This window comes from Melozone crissalis, unplaced genomic scaffold (genome assembly GCF_028551555.1).
Source record: "Melozone crissalis strain CALT ecotype California unplaced genomic scaffold, PUWL_Pcris_2 ptg000032l_1, whole genome shotgun sequence".
NCBI lineage: Eukaryota > Metazoa > Chordata > Aves > Passeriformes > Passerellidae > Melozone > Melozone crissalis.
Genome location: NW_026535810.1, coordinates 8,058,277 through 8,079,693, shown reverse-complemented (window position 1 = coordinate 8,079,693; position 21,417 = coordinate 8,058,277). Strand labels below are relative to the sequence as shown.

General features: G+C 51.0%; 1 protein-coding gene across 1 annotated transcript; it reads left to right on the top strand.

The window, feature by feature from the left end:
* Positions 1 to 20,147: 20,147 nt before the first annotated feature.
* LOC128940298 (olfactory receptor 14J1-like) lies at positions 20,148 to 21,080 on the top strand. The gene has a single exon (XM_054281642.1). The coding sequence runs from the start codon at positions 20,148 to 20,150 to the stop codon at positions 21,078 to 21,080; it is 933 nt and encodes a 310-aa protein (XP_054137617.1).
* Positions 21,081 to 21,417: the final 337 nt, after the last annotated feature.

The window sequence follows — 21,417 nt, the reverse complement described above, 5'->3', positions numbered from 1 at the left end:
CTTGTTACCCTTGAGTTCCCACAAAATCTCCACGGCCAGCCAGGCCAGTCATTTTCCTCACTAGCTCATCTTTTGCCACACTGGGACAGGCTGCTCCTTCCCCCTTAAGATTACTTCCTTGAAATGTGTCCATCCTTCCTGGACCCCTTTGTTTTTAAGGGATGTTTTCCTTAAAAAAAATCAGTGCCTGCTTCCCCAAATCTGCATCTTAAATAGGCCAAAGTCTGCCCTTCTTAATTCCAGTGCAGAGGTTTTGTTGCTGCCCCTCCTTCTTTCACAGAACATTGAAAACTTGATTATTTCATGGTCACTGTGCTCCAGGCAACCTCTGAGCCCCACATCTGCCACCAGCCCTTCTCTGTTTGTGAACAGCAGGAGACAGAGTGGGAGTGTTACCAAAAATTTGGTAAAAAAGAAAACTTCTTAACCCCAATGTAGCATTAAGAAGCAGCATTCTTTATTCAGCTGGATGCATGGGGGAGCGCTCCTCCCAAAGCTATGCAGACTGAGTACAGGAAAGTTTCTGTTTATATTCTGTATTTTGCACACATATTCATTGATTGTCCTGGACTAAACATATGATATAATTTCCCTGAAATCATTAACATATTTCCCCTCCCCTTTTGCATGCGTTCTTCTGTCTTGGGGGTCTCTCTGATGGTCCCTGGTGCTCGTGGACGCCAATGTTCCTGTGGGCCTGGCTGAGCTGGCAGGACACTGAGGCTGCTGAACTTCCAGTTCCCCTTCTCACTCAATGGGCATTGTGTGGCTTCCATAGGCCTAGAATTTTGGAGAACAAGCTCCAGGTGTCAGCTCACCTGGTGTAGACAATTTATCATCTGGTAGCATGAGGTCACAGAGTGGGCTATGACATCACAGAGTGCAGTATGTAAGGTTATTGAGCAGGTATGACATCATAGACATCATCACAGAGCAGACTGTGACACCACAGGTCAGAGATCTGACATCACAGAGCAGAATATGACATCACAGAGTTGGCTGTGATATCAGAGACCAGTTGTGTGACATTAGAGAATAGACTGTGACATCACAGAGCAGTCTGTGACATCCCAGAGGGGCTGTGTGACATCCCAGCAGGGCTGTGTCAGGTCACTGGGTTGGTCACTCTGCCCCAGCTCCCCCTCACAGTTTCTCCCAACAAGTCCAATGCTGTTCATGCCCAGCAGGGTCCCTGTTCCCCGGGATCCCCCCTGCCCATCTGGAGCCACACCCTCCACCAAAGGATGTTCCACAGGATCCACCCCAGAGCCTGACATGGGGACAAGGGGCTAGGGCTGTGTGACCAGGACATGAAGGACGGGGATTATCCAGGTCACTGTGGCCTGGGTTGGGTTGCCCAGGGCAGGAAAGATGTCTGGCAGCTGGAGCAAGGTCTGGGAAGGACCTCCAAGGCGAGGCTGGAGCCCCTGGGCTGTGAGTAGAGGCTGAGGGAGCTGGGCTGGTCCAGCCTGGAGCAGGGAAGGCTGAGGGGCTCCTCATCCCAGCCTGGCAGTGCCAGCCAGGAGGGGATGGAGAACACAGAGCCAGGCTCTTCACAGGGGGCCTGGTGGGAGACAAAAGCCAGTGGGTGGAAGGGGAAAGAGGGGAGATCAGCCAGAACAGGAGGAGATGAAATGAGTCAGGCTGGTTTTAGCATTTCCTCAACACAAAAAGCAGCCTGACCTCCCTTCTCCATCCACCACTGGCAGCTTTCCAAATCAGGAATTGTTGGAGCTATTTTGTCCCCACTCCAGGTTAAGCATCCTGACAAAAGAACTTAATTATGTTTATATCTATCACAGAACCACGTTGTGAGCCCAGGGCAGGACCTGGCCCTTGGCCTTGGTGAACCTCATCCAGTTGTCCTGGGCCCATGGCTCCAGCCTGTCCAGATCCCTCTGCAGAGCTTCCTGCCCTCCAGCCACACTCCCACCCAGCTTGGGCTCACCTGGGAACTGACTGAGGGTGCCCTGGATGGCCTCATCCAGATCAGCAATAAAGAGATTTCACTGACCTGGCCCCAGTCCTGAGCCCTGGGGACAGCCCTGGATGTGACTCCATTCCTCAGCTGCTCTGAGTGCCAGGGGTTGGGTGAGGAAAATGGTGGGGAGGGGGTAGTGAAAAAGTGTGATTGATTGTCAGCCACAAAGGGTCTTGATTTTCATATCTTTTCAAACTGCATTAGGAGGTGCTGGGGATCAATATCCACTGGGGATTGCTGATATCAATCTATAAAGAAGAAAATAAACCAGGACAAAACAGTTCTCTCTGCATTGTTTTCAATATGGTATATTCACTTTGAATAGACTTATGAAATCTGTCTAAATAACCACAGAAGAATTGAAAACTTAGATTATTCCCATGGACTTTTCTTGTTTTGGGTCTTTTGAACAAATATTTATGATCTTTTCTCAATTCCTGAAGTGAAGAGCTCAAGGAAGAAGAGGCCCTGGAGTAGGAAAATTCATCATCAGCCTCCAAGCGGCTGAGGATCCATCAGAGCAGCAATGAACAGAAATGGGCACAGCTTTGTGGCTGCCCCAGCTTTGGCATGGGCCCTGGGCCTGGAGCAGGAGCAGCTCTTGAGGGCCCCGAGGCTGGGGCTCTTGTGCTGCCCTGGGCAGATGGGATGGCAGCAGGGGCTGCAGAGCTCTCAGCACCTCAGGCAGAGGGGAGCAGGGCAGCCAGGGAGCCTCCTTTGGCCTTGGCCAAGTTCCTTCCCCCATGGCTAGGGCTGAGTCCTGTGGCAGCTGCAGCTGCTGCTGTGCGCTTGCCAGGGGCTGAGTCCATGGGGCAGTGCCCAGAGCAGCCTGGCCTGAGCAGAGCTGTGGGGCCAGAGCCGGCTGGGCTGGGCTGGGGAGAGGCCCTTGGTGCTGCCCAGAGCTCAGGGCAGCTGGCAGAGCTTGCAGGGAGATGGGCTGGGCTCAGAGAGCCTGGCCCAGAAACCATCAGTGTCCATCTCAGCCTGGCTGAGCGTGCAGGGGCAGGACTCAGGCCAGGTCTTGTGGGGCAGGGCCAGCGCCTGTGCAAGGCATTGCAAACAGGCAAGTGGTCCAGAGAGGAGGCTGCTCTGTGCCCTTGGTGGCATGGACAGAGCAGGGAGGGGGCCCAGGACATTTGTCAGCACCAGCCTCTGTGCCCAGCCCTTGGCAGCCCTGGCTGCTGAGCCCAGCTTTGGCCTGGGCTGAGTTTGGCTGTAGCCCAGCTCCATCCTCCTGCAGGGCTCAGGGCCTGTTCCCGGCCATGGCCAGCCCTGGCTGCCTCTCTGCTGGCCCAGAGGCTGGCAGAGCCTGGGGCAGGGCTGTCTGTGCAGCCCCGCAGGTGCCAGGGCCTCTGCAGGAGCTGGCAGAGGTTGCCCAGCAGGAAGGCCATGGGGCACAGAGCCCCAAGGCTGCTGTGGGCATCACGGCACAGGGGCCGTTCCCAGCTTCAGTGCTCCTGGCCTGGGCTGGGCCTGCACAGGGGCTGGGCCACCATGGCTGGGCCGGCACAGGGCCACAAAGGGGCCACGCAGCCGCTGCCGGGGCTGACAGCAAGGCCAGGCACACACAAGACATTGCTGAGCATGGCCTGCGCTGGCCAGGCCTGACTGTGCCAAAGGCAGAGCTTAGCTGCTCTTGGGGCTGCAGGAACAGTCCAGAGCCCAAAGAGCCTTTATGGCTGTGCTGGAGACCAAGGCTGCAGGAGGGAAATGCAGGGCTGCTGTGGGATGGGGAGGGCATTGAATTCCAGCACACACCTCAGCTCTCTGATGATCCTGGCACCATGCTGGGCCCTGTTTCAGACTGGAGCAGAGCAGATGTTGATGGGCCAGGAGCCCTGTGGGGCTGTCAGGGACCTGCAGCTTGCAAGGTGCTCTACTCTCCCTCAGGTGCTCTTGGAGAGATCCAATTCCAGCTGGGCACCTCAGGGCAAAAGTGGCACTGCCTGTTCATGGGCACACAGCTGATGTCTGCCTGGAAAGGGACACAGGTTTAAATACTTGTTAGTTTCTAATATACAAACAAATCTTTATTATCTGCGTAATCTGAGTACTTTGAAGTTATAGCAAAGTTTTCCCATTAAAAACAGGGATTTCCTGGAAGCATACTGATGGCAGAAGGAGAAAAAATACTGATCTTCCCCTCTGCTTGTGTCCGCAATATTCATTCTATGATTTAATCTTTCTTTCCCATCAGGTGTTTCCAGCCCTCCTGGTTAAATGGCCATGTCTAAGGACATCTCTTCTTTTAAAGCACGTGGATCTATGTACTTCCTGCTGCCCCCAGATTTACTCCTCTAGGTCCTCTCTGGTCACTGAAGTACCTCTCAACTGACTGATTTCATACTTTGAGCTGCAAGAATTTGCCCAATATTTCTGAAGTTCAAATAAATATATAATTAAACATCATCTCATTTCTGTTTATATTTATCACAGTATTGTGTTTTCTTATGTCCTTTTTTTAGAACTCTTCCTGTACAGAAATCCCTTGGGGATCGGGGGTTTGTCAGATGCTGCTGGGACATCCCAGAGAGCTGAGGGAAGAGCTCTGATGGTTCTTAAACTGTTCAAATGTTCAACTTGTGTTTGTTGGCAAGAAACCTTTCTGTGCCTCTGGATGCCACCAGTCCCTGACCACAAAGGACACAAACCTGATGAGTTGTGGTTCCCACTGCAGGGGCTGCACTTGAACCTTGGCTCTGCACAGGAGAGCTCTTCATCCCCTTTCTCTCTTTTCCTCCCTCTGGGAATGGAGGGAGCTCCTGACTTCAGCATGTACTCGTGTGTGCAAAGAGCAAATCTGGGCAGAATTGGGGCAGGGAGTGTTTGGAGGGACCTTGGGATCTGTGCTGGGCACAGAAGGTGTTTTCCATTGCTCTGAGACTGTCTGCTGTGGAAAGTGAATTCAATATCCAGCAGAGGAATGACTTTTGCATTTGATGGAGCTGTGCCTTCCCTTGGCTTTGTTGGCTGACAAGAAATGAACATCCGTCTGTGTCTCGGGCAGCTCCTTCTCCAAGAGAGGCAGGTGGGAGTTGGAGCCAAGGAGCTGAAAGCTGCAGGTGCAGCCTGGGCTGGAGGGAGCTCAGATTTGCACAAGGCTGCTCTGAGTGCCAGGGCTTGGATGGGGGAAATGCTGGTGTGGGTGTAGTGACAGAGTCTGATTGATTGTCAGCCAGGAAGGGTCTTGATTTTCATCTTTGTTCAAATTGCATGAGGAGGTACTTGGATTCAATGTCAATTGGAGACTACACATACTGATTTATGAACAGGAAAAAAACTGAAAAAGGACCTAAAAAAGTTTTCTCATTATCTTTGTAAATAGAATATATTCCGTTTGAACACACTACTGAAATCGGTCAAGTTAACCACAGATGATTTGAAAACTGAAATCAAATTATTCCCAGAGGCTTGGCTTGTTTAGGTGTTCTGAATGTTAATGAGCCCTGGGACACTGAATTCCTGCACTGAAGATCTGCAGGCTGAACAAGTGATTTGGAAAATTAAATTAAATTATTCCCTGAGGCTTGGCTTGTTGAGGTGTTCTCAATGTCAATGAGCCCTGGGACACTGAATTCCTGCACTCAAGAGCTGAAGGCTGAACGAGCCTCTGGAGCAGGAAAATTCAGCAGCAGCCTCCAAGTTGCTGAGGATGTCAGCAGCCCCCACTGAGGCCATCCCTGCCCAGAGACCGTGGGGGAATGGGCAGACAAGGAGAGCGTCCCTGGGGCTGGGGCAGCACAACTCAGAGGCACCAGGGGCTCCAGCTGGGCAATGGATTGTGGAATGTGGCTGGGAAAGCCCTGCCTGGGCTGTGCCCAGCAGGACAGACAAGCCCTGACTCCCATCCACTAAAAAACTTTCTCAATGAGAGATTTAAAAGAAATTGCAATTGTTTGTTTCGTCTGAGTTTGACGCAGTGCAGAAATTCTGACAAGAGATCATCAGGAGCTCAAAAGAACAAGACAGCTTTTACTAGTTATATTAGAAAATTATGGAAACTTGGCAAATGGTTTAATATGACATTCAATGAAAAAAAAAACCAAAACACTTATCAAAGCTTTAAATTGGACCATTCACCTTCACAAACTCTAAGCCTGTGCAGTTTTAAGTTACTCAAGATTTGCAAGAGAAGAGAAATGGAAGAAATATACACAGAAAGAGAAAAACAAAAAACATATACAGAAGCATCCACACAGCTATCAAGTCCTGGATTCCAGGAGTGTTCAGATGGAAATTCCAAGTGGAGGTAGGGTCAAGATGTGTGCATGCCTTGTGGTCAGCTTGGTTTCCCTGGGCCCTTCCCCCAGGTGGGACTTGGGCTCATTTGGTCCCTCAGGAGCTGGGCTGGGGGCTGCAGAGGTGGCTGTGGAGCATTGCCTGCGCTGTGCCAGGGACTGGCAGACACTGCTGGGCTGGGAGAGAGGCTCTGGGGCGACTGGGGTTCCAGGGCACAGCAGCATTGGAGTTCCAGGGCAGGCCAAGGCTGGACCTGCCCCTTCCTCCCCTGTGCAAAAATGTTTTGAGCCAACAATCTCCTCCAGTCTCTCACAACAGGGAATGTTGGAGGTGAAATCCCAATTCTGTCCATGGGTGCCTGGAGGAGAAGGACAGTTCTATTCCACAGGAAGGAAAACACAGGGCTCCACTGTTTGGAAGGCAGCTGAGAGCCTCACAAGGCCAAGGCCTGGCAGACTTGTCAATAAGGGCAGATTTTGTCTGGGAGCATTTTTGAACTGAAGGAATTTTGGAGGTGGAAGGCCAGTCTTGGCCATGGGTACCTGGAAAAGTAGGACAGTTCTTTCCACAGGAAGGAAAGCATGGAGCCTTCCCCAGTATTTTGGGGGCAGATGGGAAGTGACCCTCATGAAACCACTGGCAACTAGACTTGTCCTGGCAATATTCCTACTGGAACAATCTCTGGATATAGGGAAATTTGGAGGTGAAATTCCAATTCTGTCCATGGGTGCCTGGCGGAAAAGAACAGTTCTTTTCCATTGGGAAGGAAAGCACAGAGTACCAGTGTTTCAGAAGCAGATGACAAGAGAGTCTTAATGTTCCAAGGTCAGCTGGACCAGTCAGGTGGCCCCTGGGAGGCCAAACCAGCAAGACCTGTTCCATCTTCCCTTGGTTTTGTGGGGCCCCATGGTGTCACAATGGTACCTTGGATCCATGAGGCCCCACAGTGCCATAATGGTGTTACATGGCTTTGCAAGGGTTCCTCAGGGGTGAAGAGATAGATGAGAATCTTGGCTTCACGATCAGAAGGCTGGATTTATTAATTCATTATATATAATACATTATGACTATACTAAAAGGAATAGAGAGAAAAGTTCAGAAGCTGCTAAGCTAAGAAAAGAGTAGGAATAGCAATAAACAAGAGAGCTCTCTGTGAACCTGTCCCAGAGAGCTTGGTCCTGATTGGCCCGTAATTGTAAACATGGAACATAGGCCAATCATAGGTGCACCTGCTACATTCCACAGCAGCAGATAACAATTGTTTACATTCTTCTTCTGGGGCCTCAGCTTCCCAGAAGAGGAAAAATCCCAAAGAAAGGATTTTTATGAAAAAATATCAGTGACATATTGGTGTCTTGTTTCCATGGGGTCCAGCAGTGTCACAATGCCCCCTCGGCTCCACAAGGCCCTGAAGCCTCACAATGGTCCCACTGATTCCATGAGGCCTTGCAGTGTCACAGTGGTCTCCATAGTTCCCCAGGCGCCACAATGTCACGTGACTCCTCTGTTCTACGAGGTCTGCAATGTCACAATGGACCTTAGGACCCTGAGGGTTTGCCGTGCCACAATGGTCTCCTTTGGCTCCACAGTGTACAATGGACCATTGATGACATGAGGGCCTGCAATGTCACACTGGACCTTTGGTTCCAGGCAGCCCTGCAATGTCACAAAGGCCTCTTGGTTTCACGAGGCCTTACAGTATCACAATGGTCCTCTTGGTTTCTGTGGGGACCTCCAGGGTCCCAGTGGTCTCACTGGTTCCATGAGGCCTCACAGTGACACAATGCTTTGGTTATTCCATGGGGCCTCGTAATGTCGCAATGGTCTCCATGATTCCATGGTGCCCCTCAGTGTCACAATGGTCTCCTTCATTCCATGAGGCTGTGAAGTGTCCTAATGGTCTCTCCATGGTTCCATGAGGCCCTGCAATGTCACAGTTTGGACCCTTGGCTCCATGGAGTCTTGCAGTGTCACAATGGCCACTTGGTTCCATGACACCCCAAAGTGTCATAATGGTCTCCACAGTTTGAGGACTCCCGGCAGTGTCACAATGCACCCTTGGTTTGATGGCGCCTCTCATTGTCACAATGATCCCTACATTTCATGGAGCCACACAGTGTCAGGACAGTCCCCTTGGTTCCATGAGGCTCAGCAATGTCACAGTGGTCTCCATGATTGCATGAGGTCCCACAGTGTCACAGTGGTCCCTTGGTCTCACAAGGCCCCACAGTGTCACAGTTGTCCCTTGGTTCCATGGGCCCTGTACTGCTGCATTTCCCCCTCCCCTTCTCAGGCCGCCCTGCCAGCTGAGAAATGCTCCTTGGGCTTGGGCCTTGGCCAACAGCCCCTGGGCTCAGCTCCTCTGCAGCTCAGTACAAACACTGTCTGCTCCAGCCACTGCTGCTGCCCAACCAGCTCCTGCTTTCTCTAGGAGCAGCCCTGGGAGCTGTTTATGTTCCCTCAGCGGCACAACATCCCTGTTCTCACACTGCCAAAGAAAGCTGTTGATGCCAAGTGCGGCCAGGATGAACCATTGCTGGGACTGAAGCCCCTCTCTTGGGGCCCTGCAAACAGCGCTCCAAAAGGAGCCCTTGGAGCTCTCCTGGGCCAGCGACTCCCTCTGAGTGGGGCCTCTCCCAGCCGGGAACTCTCCCGTTTGCTGCACTCGGGGATCCCCAACAACGATGGAGCCTGGGCCGATCCCCCCACTCCTCCAGGCTCAACCCTTTGCCCACTGGGGAGGTGCCAAAGGATCCACAGTGAGCATTGCGTGCCCTCAGGGGAATTGCTCCCAGGTGCCTTGCACTGACTCTTGGTGTCTGTGTGCACACAGGAGCGCCTGTGCTGGGGAAATGTGGGAGAAATGCTGCTGTCTGAGGGGTTGGAGTGCCTGGGATAGCTGAGTCAGTCAGGCCTGTAGGGAAGGTTAAATCACAAGGCCTAAATGAAGTTAAATGCTGCTGAGAGGTTTTCTTTTGCTAAGCGGTTACCTTTAGTATAAGTTATATGTTAAGATCAGTATTGTTAAGTGTTATTCCTCTGTTAAATTGCGGAGTCATAGGTTTAAGTTAGGTTACATGCTGTTATACTCTGCTCTTTTGCTAAACTGTGAGGTTGAAAGTATCAGTTAAGGTTAATGTATTAGTAAAGTTCTGTTAAGTTTGAGCTCTGTTAAGCTTTCAGGCCATGTTCCTTTTATCCTTGCCCTTGCTGTCCTTGTGTCACACACACACACAGGGACAGTTCTAGGTTCATTTCTGGTTTGATTGCCTGGATTCTGTTTGGTTTTGTTGCTGCTTTGTTTCCTTGGTGTGCCTGAAGTGCCCAGTCAAGAGCAGAGTGACTCTTGCCAAGGAACTTTGTGCTGCTGTCCCTTAATATTCAATCTGGTTTTTGCCGATCCCTTGCTGGGGATTTTTCCAGTGCTCTCAAGCCCTCGTTCGTAACAGGGTGAAGGAGGCCTGGCCCAGGCTCTGGCCCTGGGGGACATGGGGATGCTGCCAGGGGGTCCCTGTCCCCCTGTGCCACCTCCAGGGCCCCGGCCCCCCGTCCCCATGTCAGGCTCTGGGGTCGATCTCGTGGAACATCCTCTGGGGGAAGCTGCGGGGCCGGGGGCGGGGAGACCTGGTGGGACAGGGGACCCTGCTGTGCACGAGCAGGGTTGGACTGCTCTGGGGGGAGCCGTGAGGGGGGCTGGGGCAGAGTGACCTCCCCAGTGACCTCACACAGCCCCCGTGATGTCACTGTCAAGGTTTGACACTGGCACAAGGCCAAATGCCCCCATGAAAATACACCTTCTCTGCTGTCTGCTGTGAGATTTTGACCAGGAATAAACAAAGCAGGCTCTCACTTGAAAAAAGAAAAGTTTATTAACCAAACTACAAAAACAATTACTAAACTACACACAAAAGAAAGAAAAAAAACCACAAGGAAAATGAGAACCTCACAAAAACACTCTCCTCCTCCTCCTCCTCCCCCCCCCCCCCCCCCAAATTCCCAATACAATACAATCCAAAATCAATTCTGGGTCCAGCACCACCCTTTAGAATGCTCAACTTTCAGTTCCTCAAGAGGAGAGGGAGTCCTTCCATGTGTCGTGGTGGCCTTTTCTGTCCTTGTTCCGGTGCTCTCACCACCGAACCAGAATCAGGGCTGCTTCCAGGGTTGTCTTTTTAAGGATACTGTGTCCAGTTCCAGAAAAGCACAGTATCTCACCTTTGGGACATCTGTCTCCCCCATATTTTATATACCCCCTGGGGCCGAGGGGTACCCACACTGAATCTTCTTTGGCTCTGGGACATTTCTCCCCCTGGACTCAGTCTCTGCATTACATGGAAACATAGCTCTGTCCATGGCTACACAAAAGAGTCCAGCATAAAATGCCACTCCATCTTCTCCATCTTTCCAACATCTCTCACTCTCTCTCTCTCTGGTCCAGACCTTCGTCACTCGTCTAGGAAGGGTTAATGTTCTGTGAAGTTTTCATTGTCCAAAAAGGGTTAAAAACTCCTCCAAGCGGCTGGACTCTAGGCTGCACCCCCCCCCTCTCCATCTCCTCAGCTGGGCTGCCTGCTGCCAGCACATGTTTACTGAATTTCAAGGTAATGGCCACAAACACAGGCTGCACTCTCTCTCTCTCTCTCTCTGTCTCCAAGGGGGGGGGAACAGGCTGCCCATTGCTTCCCGGTATTTCTTTACTTCTTCCTTCCACCCTTGGTGGGCGGGGGGGGGTAGGCCTACCTCTCCTGGGCCGGGCCGCATGGCTTTTCCCCTCCCCCCGCCCAGCCAGCAACTGGGCCGGGGGGGAGACCCAACTGCTTCCCGCCGGAAATCCAAAGAGGGACTGCCAGGGGGAGAGCCCTGCTTATACCCTGTGTTCTCGGAGGTGGATCCCAATGCCCAGTGGTTGGGCCAGATGGCAATATTCAAATCTGAGCACTCATTGGCCCCATCCACAGCATCCCAGAAATCCTGTTTCCAAGTCAAACCATGACACAATGTAAGATGTAACCAAAAGCATGTTTCCAATCCCCATCCTCATAAACTGCTATAAACAGGCAGGGCAGTGTTCTTTATCTCTTCTATGACTCACCCCTGATAACGCCCTCCAGGGAAGACATCTTCTGTGAATGGGTCATTGAGTGTCACTGCAGGAATGATAAAATTCCATTTCCTACTGGTCCCTTTCCAGTGTACCACCCATTGTGGGATGCTCCGCCCAGGGGGAAGAACCAAGCATTTCTACCTGGATATAAACTGAGGCTGGCAACACCAGGAGCAGCTTGCCTACTGGATTCCCAGAGGACAAGAGCTCCATAGCCACCACTGGACCTTCAGAGGAAGACAAGACCCTTCTACAGTATCACTGCTTTGACAGAATCACATTCATCACTCCAACAGGACTGCAGCCACCATTTAATGGGACTGCAGCCATCACCCTGACCAACAGGGTGTCAGGCTATATCCTGACTCTGTCAGTTTAAGGCAGTTTTTCTCTATCATTGCCTTGATCTTCATTTTCTTACCAAATTGTAATTCTCGCTTAGATTCTCCCCCAGGTTTGCCTTCAAACCAGTTCAAAAGACAATGTACTCACTGCTTGTCTCCTTCCCAAACAAGGATTTCCTATTCCCAAACCTTGATTGCACAGAGGAGGAGGCTGCGAGGAACAGGAAGGAGCCCTGGGATACCCAGGCAGGTGAGGAGGAAGTCAGTGCTCCTTTCCCCCTCTCTCCTGCTCCATCTCCCAGCCCAGCACGGCCCCCGGCTGCAGGACAACCCTGGTGCCAATGCCGCCATTCTGGGGGTGCACTGGGGGAACTTCCTTCCCCTTCCCTCTCGCATGGAGACAAATCCCATCCTCTCCTTGTCCTTCCTCCCCCAGAGAAGGAGCTGAGGATGGAGACCATGGAGGAAAAATCTGCATGGCAGAACCTCATGGAAAAAGCCATTTTGAGTGACTCCATAGTGCAGAATTCCAATGGGGAAGAAAATCCCCAGAGATCCCACAGGACGAGGGTCTGCAAAGCCAGCCCAGGGTGCTCTGAGGAGGAAGGACTCACCCTGAGCCAGGAAGGTGGACAGAGCTTCAGCCAGATCTTGGAGCTGGTGGTCCATGGGCAGCTTCATGATGGGGAGAAGCCCCACAAGTGCTCGGAGTGTGGGAAGAGCTTCAGACAGAGCAGCACCCTGATCCAGCACCAGGTGATCCACACCGGGCAATGGCCCTACGAGTGTGGGGAACATGGGAAGGGCTTCAGAGACAGCTCCGCCCTCATCAGGAATCAACACATCCACACTGGGGAGAGGCCCTACGAGTGTCCCCAGTGTGGGAAGAGGTTTCAGAGAAGCTCCAATCTCTTCCAGCACCAGCGGATGCACACTGAGGAGAGGCCCTTCCACTGCCCTGAGTGCGGGTTGGGCTTCAAGCACAAGTCAAACCTCATCACCCACCAATGCATCCACAGTGGGCAGAGGCCCTACGAGTGTCCTGAGTGTCAGAAGAGGTTTCGGATCAGCTCCGATCTCCTCCTCCACCAGCAGATTCCCACTGGGGAGAGGCCCTTCTGCTGCCCTGAATGCGGGAAGGGCTTCAAGCACAACTCCAATCTCGTCACCCACCGGTGCATCCCCGCTGGGGAGAGGCCCTACAAGTGTCCCCAGTGTGGGAAGAGCTTTACCCAGAGCTCTGCCTTGACCAGTCACCGACGGAGGCACCGGTAAGGGAAGCCCTGCGACTGCCCCGAGTGCGGGAAGACCTTTGTGCCCTGCTCCTGCTTCAGCCCCCATGGGAAAACCCATGTTGGTCAGAGCCCTGGTGACCCACATTCCCAGTGATCAGTGTTGGGAAGACATTGGGCTGGTTATCTTTTTTGTTTGGCTCTAAATTTCTCTGAATTTGTGTTTATTGGATAAAAACACCTGAAATAGGACTAAAAAGAAAGTAATTGATTAAAGATGCCTAAAATCTCACCGTTTCACAGCTATTTGAGGTGGAATTTATGGTTTAAAGATATATTCTGGGGAATTTGTGGGTTCTTGGGGGATTTAAGACAGTGTTCTCCGTATCTTTACAGTCCAGAAGTCATAATGGATTGATCTGTCACCTCAGAATGACTCAGTCCCACTGAAAACACCTCAATATTACCCCAAAAAGCCTCAATCCCACCTCAAAATGGCCTGTTCCAACCTCAAAAAAACCTCAGTTCCACGTCAAGATATTTCAATTTCACAGCCTCCAGGGTGAGATGGGGTTGGAAGGAGATTGGGAGAAGTGGCATCCAAATTTGGAGAAGCGGGATTGGGATTGTGTGGGATGGGGTGGGTGGGATGTATTTTAATATTAAATAAACCTTTTAAGAATTATTGATTTCTGTCTGATTTCTTTTTTATCAGTTCAGTTTTTTTTTTCAGAGTGCCACCTTCTCAGCTGATTGTGTTTGTGCCCTCCTTTCTCTCCTGCCTTTCTTTCCCTGCTCTGTTTCTCTCTCAGTGTCTCCCTTGACTCAGGGCAGCTCCCACAAAAGACCCTGCCCTGATTTAATTCCCAATCCATTAGCTAAAACAACCACGGGTGAAGTTATGAAGGCTGGCAGTGAAATGTCACTCTAAGATCTTGCTCCACTTGGCTTTTGGCTCCTTCTTAAGAGCTTTGCCTTCAGAGGCAGGAACATCTTTTCCTGGTTGGGAACTGGAATTGCAGCCCCTGGGAGTGTGTGCGGTGGATCCCAGAGGGGCATTCCCAAGGCTCCCAGGGTGCTGCTCCTGCTGTCCCTCCCAAGGAGCTGTGCAGGGCCAGGGGGGAAGGTCCAGCAGTTCTGTTGGTTCTGCAGTTCCACAGGGGCCCCTGGTTCCATGAGTTTCCCTACTGCCAACAGCGGTTCCTTGGTTCCCATGATGCCCTGCTGTGTCATCATGGAGATTTGGTGCCATGAAGTTCTTCAGTGTCACAATGGCCTCCCTCGCTCCATGAGATTCCACAGTGTCCTCGGATGGGCAGTGTCACCATAGGCCATTGGGTCCAAGCAGCCCCACTGGGTCACCATGGACTCCTTGGTTCCATGAGGCCCTGGGGGTGTCTCCATGGTCTCCTTGGATCCACAGTGTCACAATGGACCACTGGATCCACCTGGCCCTGCTGGGTCACCATGGCCCCTTGGTTCCATGGGACCCCAGGGTCACAATTGACTCCTTGCTTCTATGTCACACTCTCAGTGCCAAAATGGCCCCTTTACTCCATGAGGAACACAAAATTTTTATGGAAACATTCATCAAATCCTGCTTAACACAGCTGGGAACATCTGTTTGCATTCAAGAGAGAGGTTAAAGGTGAGGATGGTACCAGCAGCTTCCGTCTGCAACAGAGATCCAGGGAAAGGACAAGGACAGAGAATTCAGCTGCAAGACTCAGAGAATTCTGCTTCCAGAGATCATTTCTGCTCACACTGTCCCTTTTAGAAAGGTGACACCATTCCAGGCAGCCTGGACTGAGCAGGTGGTTCCTGAGTGGGGTTAGTTGTTCAGGAAACCTGCTCAGGCTTTTCCATTCCATCCTTCCCAACAGGAAAACTTCTCCTGAGCCTGTGTGCAGGTAGAGCCCTGAGGAGAGCAGGTGGGACGTGGTGCAATAGGCTGGGACATGGAGCTGCCAAGTTCAGGGGACAAAGTTCTGCTGCAGGGCACAGGGATGTCAGTGCCAGGTGGGCCATGTCAGACATGGCGAGGCTGGGGGTGAGGAGCAACTTGTCCAAACAGAGTCAGCCCTCAAGGGGCTCATTTTTCTCTGTGCCCAGACCTCCTAAGGAGACATTCAGCATTTGGATCACCTGAGGAATGCTTCTATCAGCTCTTCTTTAAACTGAAAATAAAAAATACTCACTTGATTAAAGAAAGCAAGTCATGAGGTGCACTTTGAAATCTTCATTATTAATGGAACTCCAAACTGACTCCAATCAGCTGCACAAGCCCTGGCGACCTGGAGAAAGAAAGAGACCCTGAGGGCTTTCTGTATTTTATTGAGCCACATAGTAGATTTAGGGCTGAGTCCAGGATCCTCAGGCACTGACAGAAGGCTGAAGAAGCTGCTCAAGAAATCAGAAGCAAAACTCCAAGTCTCTTGGAGCATCACTGGGCCCCACTGAGGGCAGGGAGTACCAAAGGCTCCCCAGGGACTGTGAGAGCAGATCCTTGAGGCCAGGATTGCAGGGAGTCAAAGGCTCTGAGCAGGGAACTGCAATGCTGAGCAGCAAGGCCTGGGCTGTTTGGGGGAAGCAGAAAGGCCAAGCCCTGAGCCCAGCCTGGGACAGCAGGGCCTGTCCCTCACGGGTGGCTCGAGGCTGTTTGTGTGGCAGCGGGATGTGAGGGGCAGCAAGGACAAATGTCATAAACCTGTGTGACGCTGCAGATCCTCATGGAACCAAGGGGCCAATGGGACACTGTGGGAAATTGTGGAACCAAGGAGATCATTTTGGCACTGTTGGAGCCCATGGAAGCAAGGGGCCAGTGTGACACTGTGGAGCTTCATGAAAACAAGAGGCCATTGTAAGCTTGCAGTGTGCACCCAGAACACTGAAATGTTGGGGGTAACCAAAGGTTCCTTGACTTGAGTTTGGTGCACAGGAGAAACACCAACCAGATATTCTCAACATGGGCAGATGCAAAGAATATTCTTAATAGCAAGGGACCCACAAGGATCATCAAGTCCAGCTCTTAAGTGAATGGCCCACACAGGGATTGAACCTACAACCTCAGTAATACCAGCACCATGCTCTAACCAACTGAGCTCAGAGGTCAAAATGACACAAAATTTTACTGACAAAATATAGACAATCCAGGAAATTTGGCAAAGGTTTTACTACAACATCTATTTCAACATAAACCTCTCATCATAACATTAACTTGAATAACTTAGCCCATTTAACCTTAAAACCTTTAATTCTGAAGATGTTAATTTACTCAAAAATGTTACAGGTAAGTAGAATTAGAAGAAGAAATAGAGAACAACAGCAAGACAAAGATCTGTAGAAAGACACACACATAGGTACCAAGAGTGCCTGTTGTGTGATTGACAGCTCACTCAATAAGACCTGGGTTAGCACTGCCCCTGCTGTGTGATTGACAGCTCTGTCATAGTCAGATGAAGAGGATTTCAGAGATAGATGAAGAGAACTTTTGCTCTTAAACAGCTTATCTTTAAACTAATACCCTGTTAGTTGACATGGCCCATAAACACAACTGTGGGAAAAGCTGTGAAGAAGTTGGAGGGACTTCACAATTACAGATTTTTCTGGGTGGCTGCTATTAGTGGAAATAAAAAGCCACAAGAGAACTGTTTTCTTATATGGAAGTCTCCATAACATTAACAAGAGGAACTTCTCTCCTTCAGTGAACTGAAAAAAGGCTATTCTAGAGGTGGTAAAGTGACCGAATAGTTTGGGGTTTGTCTCTTTGTATTCTCAGTAAGAAAGAGAAGGTTGTATGGAGGGGCGAGGTGTTCTGAAAGTTTTGTTTTGATTCTTATTTCTCGTTCTTTAATTACTACTTATAAGCTCTAATTTATTCCCTTTTAAAGCTTTGAGCCTGCTTTTCCTTTCTTCTAATCATATCTCGCAGCAGGAAATGAGTAAGGGTATTCTAGTGAGTGCACTGGTGATTTGCCAACACTGAACCAAAACTGATTTTGAGAAATCTTAAAATGGTGAACCAAAACCACTACAGAAACATTTCTCATGAACTCCAGAAGAGCAGAGGGAAATCAAGGCAGAACCATGGCTTGTCAGGACTTGCTTGATCCTAATGAGCCCTGTGGTGCATTTGGAGCTGAGCCCTGCAACCTCAGGGCCTGAGAAGAGGCTGCACAAACCTTTCCAGGACTCAAAGTCAGAGGAAACACCCAAAGTGCCTCGAGGCATAAATGGGTCCCACTGAGGTCATTTCCAACACAGGCTACCCCTGGACTCCTTGGAGGAAGGAATTGGAGGCCAGGATGGCACTAAATGCTCTCAGAGACTCAGTGTGGAAAGGAAAATCCAAAGTACATTAAAAATCTTGAGTATCTCCAAGTATTAATGAGCCCCATTGAGTGTCAGTACAGAGCTCTCAAGGGACTCATTAAAGTAGATAATTTGGGCCATGATTGCACAAACTTCTCATAGAGTTTGTATGAAAAGTGAAACACCAAGTACCTTAAAATAACTGAAGTACCTTGAAGCATTAATGAGCCCACTGAGTATTGTTACTGACAAAAGCTCTCAAGGGACTCATTAAAGCAGATAATTTCAGGCCATGATTGCCCAAACCTCTCAGACACTCCAAGGCAAAAGCCAAACCCAAAGTCCTTTGAAAAACCTGCAGTCCCTGGGAGCATTCAGGAGTCCCCAGGGCCATTGCTGAGCAAGGCTCCCCAGGGACTCCTTCCCGCAGATCCTTGAGGCCACTGGGATGTGGGCTAGGGAGGGATGCTGAGGGCAGGACAAGGGGCTGACAGTGCCCAGCCTGGCTGGGGCTGTGCCAGGAGGCCCCAGGGCCTCAGGACAAGGTGTCTCCTCCCAGCCCTTGGTGACACAGACCCTGCTGCTGTGCCCCAGGGCACCAAGACTTGGCTTCTCTTTGTCCGCAGCTGCCATCAGTGCCTGCAGTTCTCTGCTCCGCCTGGGGCCTGGGGACACTTTCTCAGTTGTGTCCCTCAGTGTGACTCATTAAAAGTCCAAGAAACTTTGGAGTTGGATTCTGACTTGGAGTTCTGGAGAGGTTTCTTCAGCTCCCTCTCAGGGCCTGATGTTCAGGGCCTGAGCACAAAGCCCCAGAGGCTCATTAAAGTCCTTGTGCTGCATTTGTGCTGCTGAGCTGGGCTGGGCTCCTGGCACAGAGACAGCTCCTGGTAACCAAGAAGAGCTTCAAAAGCACATTTCTCTTGATGAGCAGTTCTTCTGCCAGCCCAGCAGGGCTGGGGCACTGCCTGCAGCCACCCTGGGCACAGCACAGAGGCACAGAGAGCTTCAATCAGTCAGGGCTGGGAAGATGCTGAGAAGTGCCTGGGGCAGAGTCATTGCCAGCATTTGGCACAGGAACCTCTGGCTGCAGGACAATGCAGCTGCAGCTCCTGGAGTGATCTCCTGAAGCTGGTACATCCCAATGCCTATAGACTCTGTGAGTACAACTCTGAGTATTTCTTGTGTAGGGGAGGTGAAATGCTCATGAACCTCTGACAAGATGAGGGGTTCTGATCAGTCATAGACTATTTCCAAGATAAGGATTTTGATAAAAAATGAGGAAATTGCCCAAGATTTTATATTCAGTTTCCTACTTTTGGAGAATGTCAGGGAAGACGAGATAAATATTAAAGGTTGATTATTAATTATTTATTATGAATTTTGAGAAGTGCCTGAGACATCCAAACAGTTAGATTTAGTGATCAGTAGGAGATCCCTAATGTTCTTTCCGCCACTCTCCCCATGGACAACACCAGCATCACCTTTGCTGGAGCCATCAGGTTCAGCCTGAGCTGTCCTTTCTACAAGCTGCAAACACAACCTGCCCCCAGGCAGTGCCCTGCAAACAGGCAGGGTTCTGTAGGGCCAGGGAGAGTGCACAGAGAATTGGGGTCTATGAGTGCTGGCAGGGAGAGATCAGGAACAGGGAAATACCTGCAGGGGGAAAATCTGCAGGAAGCAGAGAGAAGATCAGGCAATGAGAGAAAACAAAAACCCAGCAATGCTGTGGCAGGGAGAGTTTAGAGATGTCCACAGGATCCCCTCCTGTGCGGCCCCTCACTCTGAACAAGCCTCCTCCCTCCTGTGCCCCAGCCAAGCCTCTGCCCTCAGGCGTGCCTCCAAGGCGTGCAGCCCCTCCTGTGCAGGCAGAGCTGCAGCAGAGCCATGGGGCAGCTCTGCAGCCCCGGGCCCAGTTCCCTCTGCAGAGCACAGGGCTGGGAGCAGCTGCCCGGCCCTGGGGGCTCTGGAGGGAGCACAGCTGGCTCAGGGTGACGCTGTCCCCAGTGCCCGGCTCTGGGCAATGTTGTCAGTGCAGCCAGGGAAGGAGCTGCATCTCCCTCATCCAATGCCATCATAAGGACACTTTGAAATCTCTCTCAATTTTCCTTCCTTTTTTTGAGCTTCCCTCCAGAATGCAAACCTGTCCTGTAGCATCTCTGTTTTATCTGAAATCCCCAGGGTGAGAGATAGAAGTTCTAGGATGGGAAAATGTTGTTGGGTTGGTGAAATGAGCGCTGTGTGTGCTTGGGTACAAATGTGGGGCTGAGACCTTGAGAAGGGGATGGACATTTGGTTGAGTGTGGGGGATCCATCTGCTCTGAGCAGTGTTGGAATGGTTTCTAAAGGAAACATGGGAGGGGGATTATCCTCTGTCTGAGAATGGTGAAAGCCCAGAGAATCCTGGACCAGGACAAGGAGACAGACCTCCTCCCCTCACTCTCCACTCACCACCTTGCCTCAGAGAACTCACTCTGTTCTCCCTGAGGGAAGCAGAAATGGTGAGAGTTTCTGTCATCCAAAAATAGTCAGCAGGAGGGAGGGAAGAGGATTTGTAAAAACTCTAGAATATTTAAATGGACTTTACCATTCCTGCTCTCTGGCAGTGGGTGTGCAGATGCTGACAGGGCCTTCTGTATTAAGAAGCTCTCAGAGCGGAACAGGAATAAAAGTCCCTGTCCTCCCCCCACATCTGCACAGCAAGGCTGAATCATAAAAACCCTGTCTGTAGTTGCCCTGAACCTGATGTCCCACACAGCCAGTAGCAGCCAGGGCTCCACACTTGGAACTGAAGGAAAATCTGCTAAAACATTAAAGGGTGTCAGAGGGTTACAAGAGAAGGGTCCCTGAGAAAAGGCTTTGATTTTGCTGGAAGAAGTTTCTCCTAACCTGTCACTGACTTTTCTCCATGAACAGGTCTCCATGTCCAGCCCCAGCAAATGTCCAACAGCAGCTCCATCAGGCACTTCCTCCTGCTGGCATTGGCAGACACACGGCAGCTGCAGCTCCTGCACTTCTGCCTCTTGCTGGGCATCTCCCTGTCTGCCCTCCTTGGCAACGGCCTCATCATCAGCGCCGTAGCCTGCAGCCACCACCTGCACACACCCATGTTCTTCTTCCTGCTCAACCTGGCCCTCAGTGACCTGGGCTCCATCTGCACCACTGTCCCCAAAGCCATGCACAATTCCCTCTGGGACACCAGGGACATTTCCTACCCAGGATGTGCAGAACAGCTCTTTCTGGTTTTCTTCTTCCTGTCAGCAGAGCTTGCCCTCCTCACCATCATGTGCTACGACCGCTACGTGTCCATCTGCAAACCCCTGCACTATGGGACCCTCCTGGGCAGCAGAGCTTGTGCCCACATGGCAGCAGCTGCCTGGGCCAGTGCCTTTCTCAATGCTGTCATGCACGCAGCCAATACATTTTCCCTGCCGCTGTGCTATGGCAATGTCCAGGGCCAGTTCTTCTGTGAAATCCCACAAATCCTCAAGCTCTCCTGCTCACACTCCAACCTCAGGGAATTTGGGCTCATTGCAGTTACTTCCTGTTTAGGACTTGGCTGTATTGTGTTCATTGTTTTCTCTTATGTGCAGATTTTCAGGGCCGTGCTGAGGATCCCCTCTGAGCAGGGACGGCACAAAGCCTTTTCCACCTGCCTCCCTCACATGGCTGTGGTCTCCCTGTTTATCAGCACTGCAGTGTTTGCCCACATGAAGCCCCCCTCCATCTCCTCCCCATCCCTGGATCTGGCCCTGTCAGTTCTGTACTCGGTGGTGCCTCCAGCCCTGAACCCCTTCATCCACAGCCTGAGGAACCAGGAGCTCAAGGGTGCAGTGTGGAAACTGATGACTGGATGGTTTCAGAAACATTAAACTGCTAGCCAATTTCTGCCAATCATTTGTAACAAGTCACCTTTGATACTTCTTGTTCATTTGGTTGTGGGTTTTTTCCTTTCTTTTACTGTTTTCATATTGTCCACACAGAAATTTCATTCTTTGTGCCATTTCTCATTTTGTTTCTCTCCACCTTCCCTGTGCCCACAGACTGTGTCAATGAGAGGCTGGTTTCCTTGTGGCTTTAAAGGAACTAAAGGATCTCCCAGAAAAGTTTTCACTGAAGATCCCCCTTTTTGTAGCCTTCCCTGGAGCTGCAGCAGCAATGTCTGTGTGCAGAGCTGGGGGCAGATCAGTGCTGGCCCAGCAGCTGTGC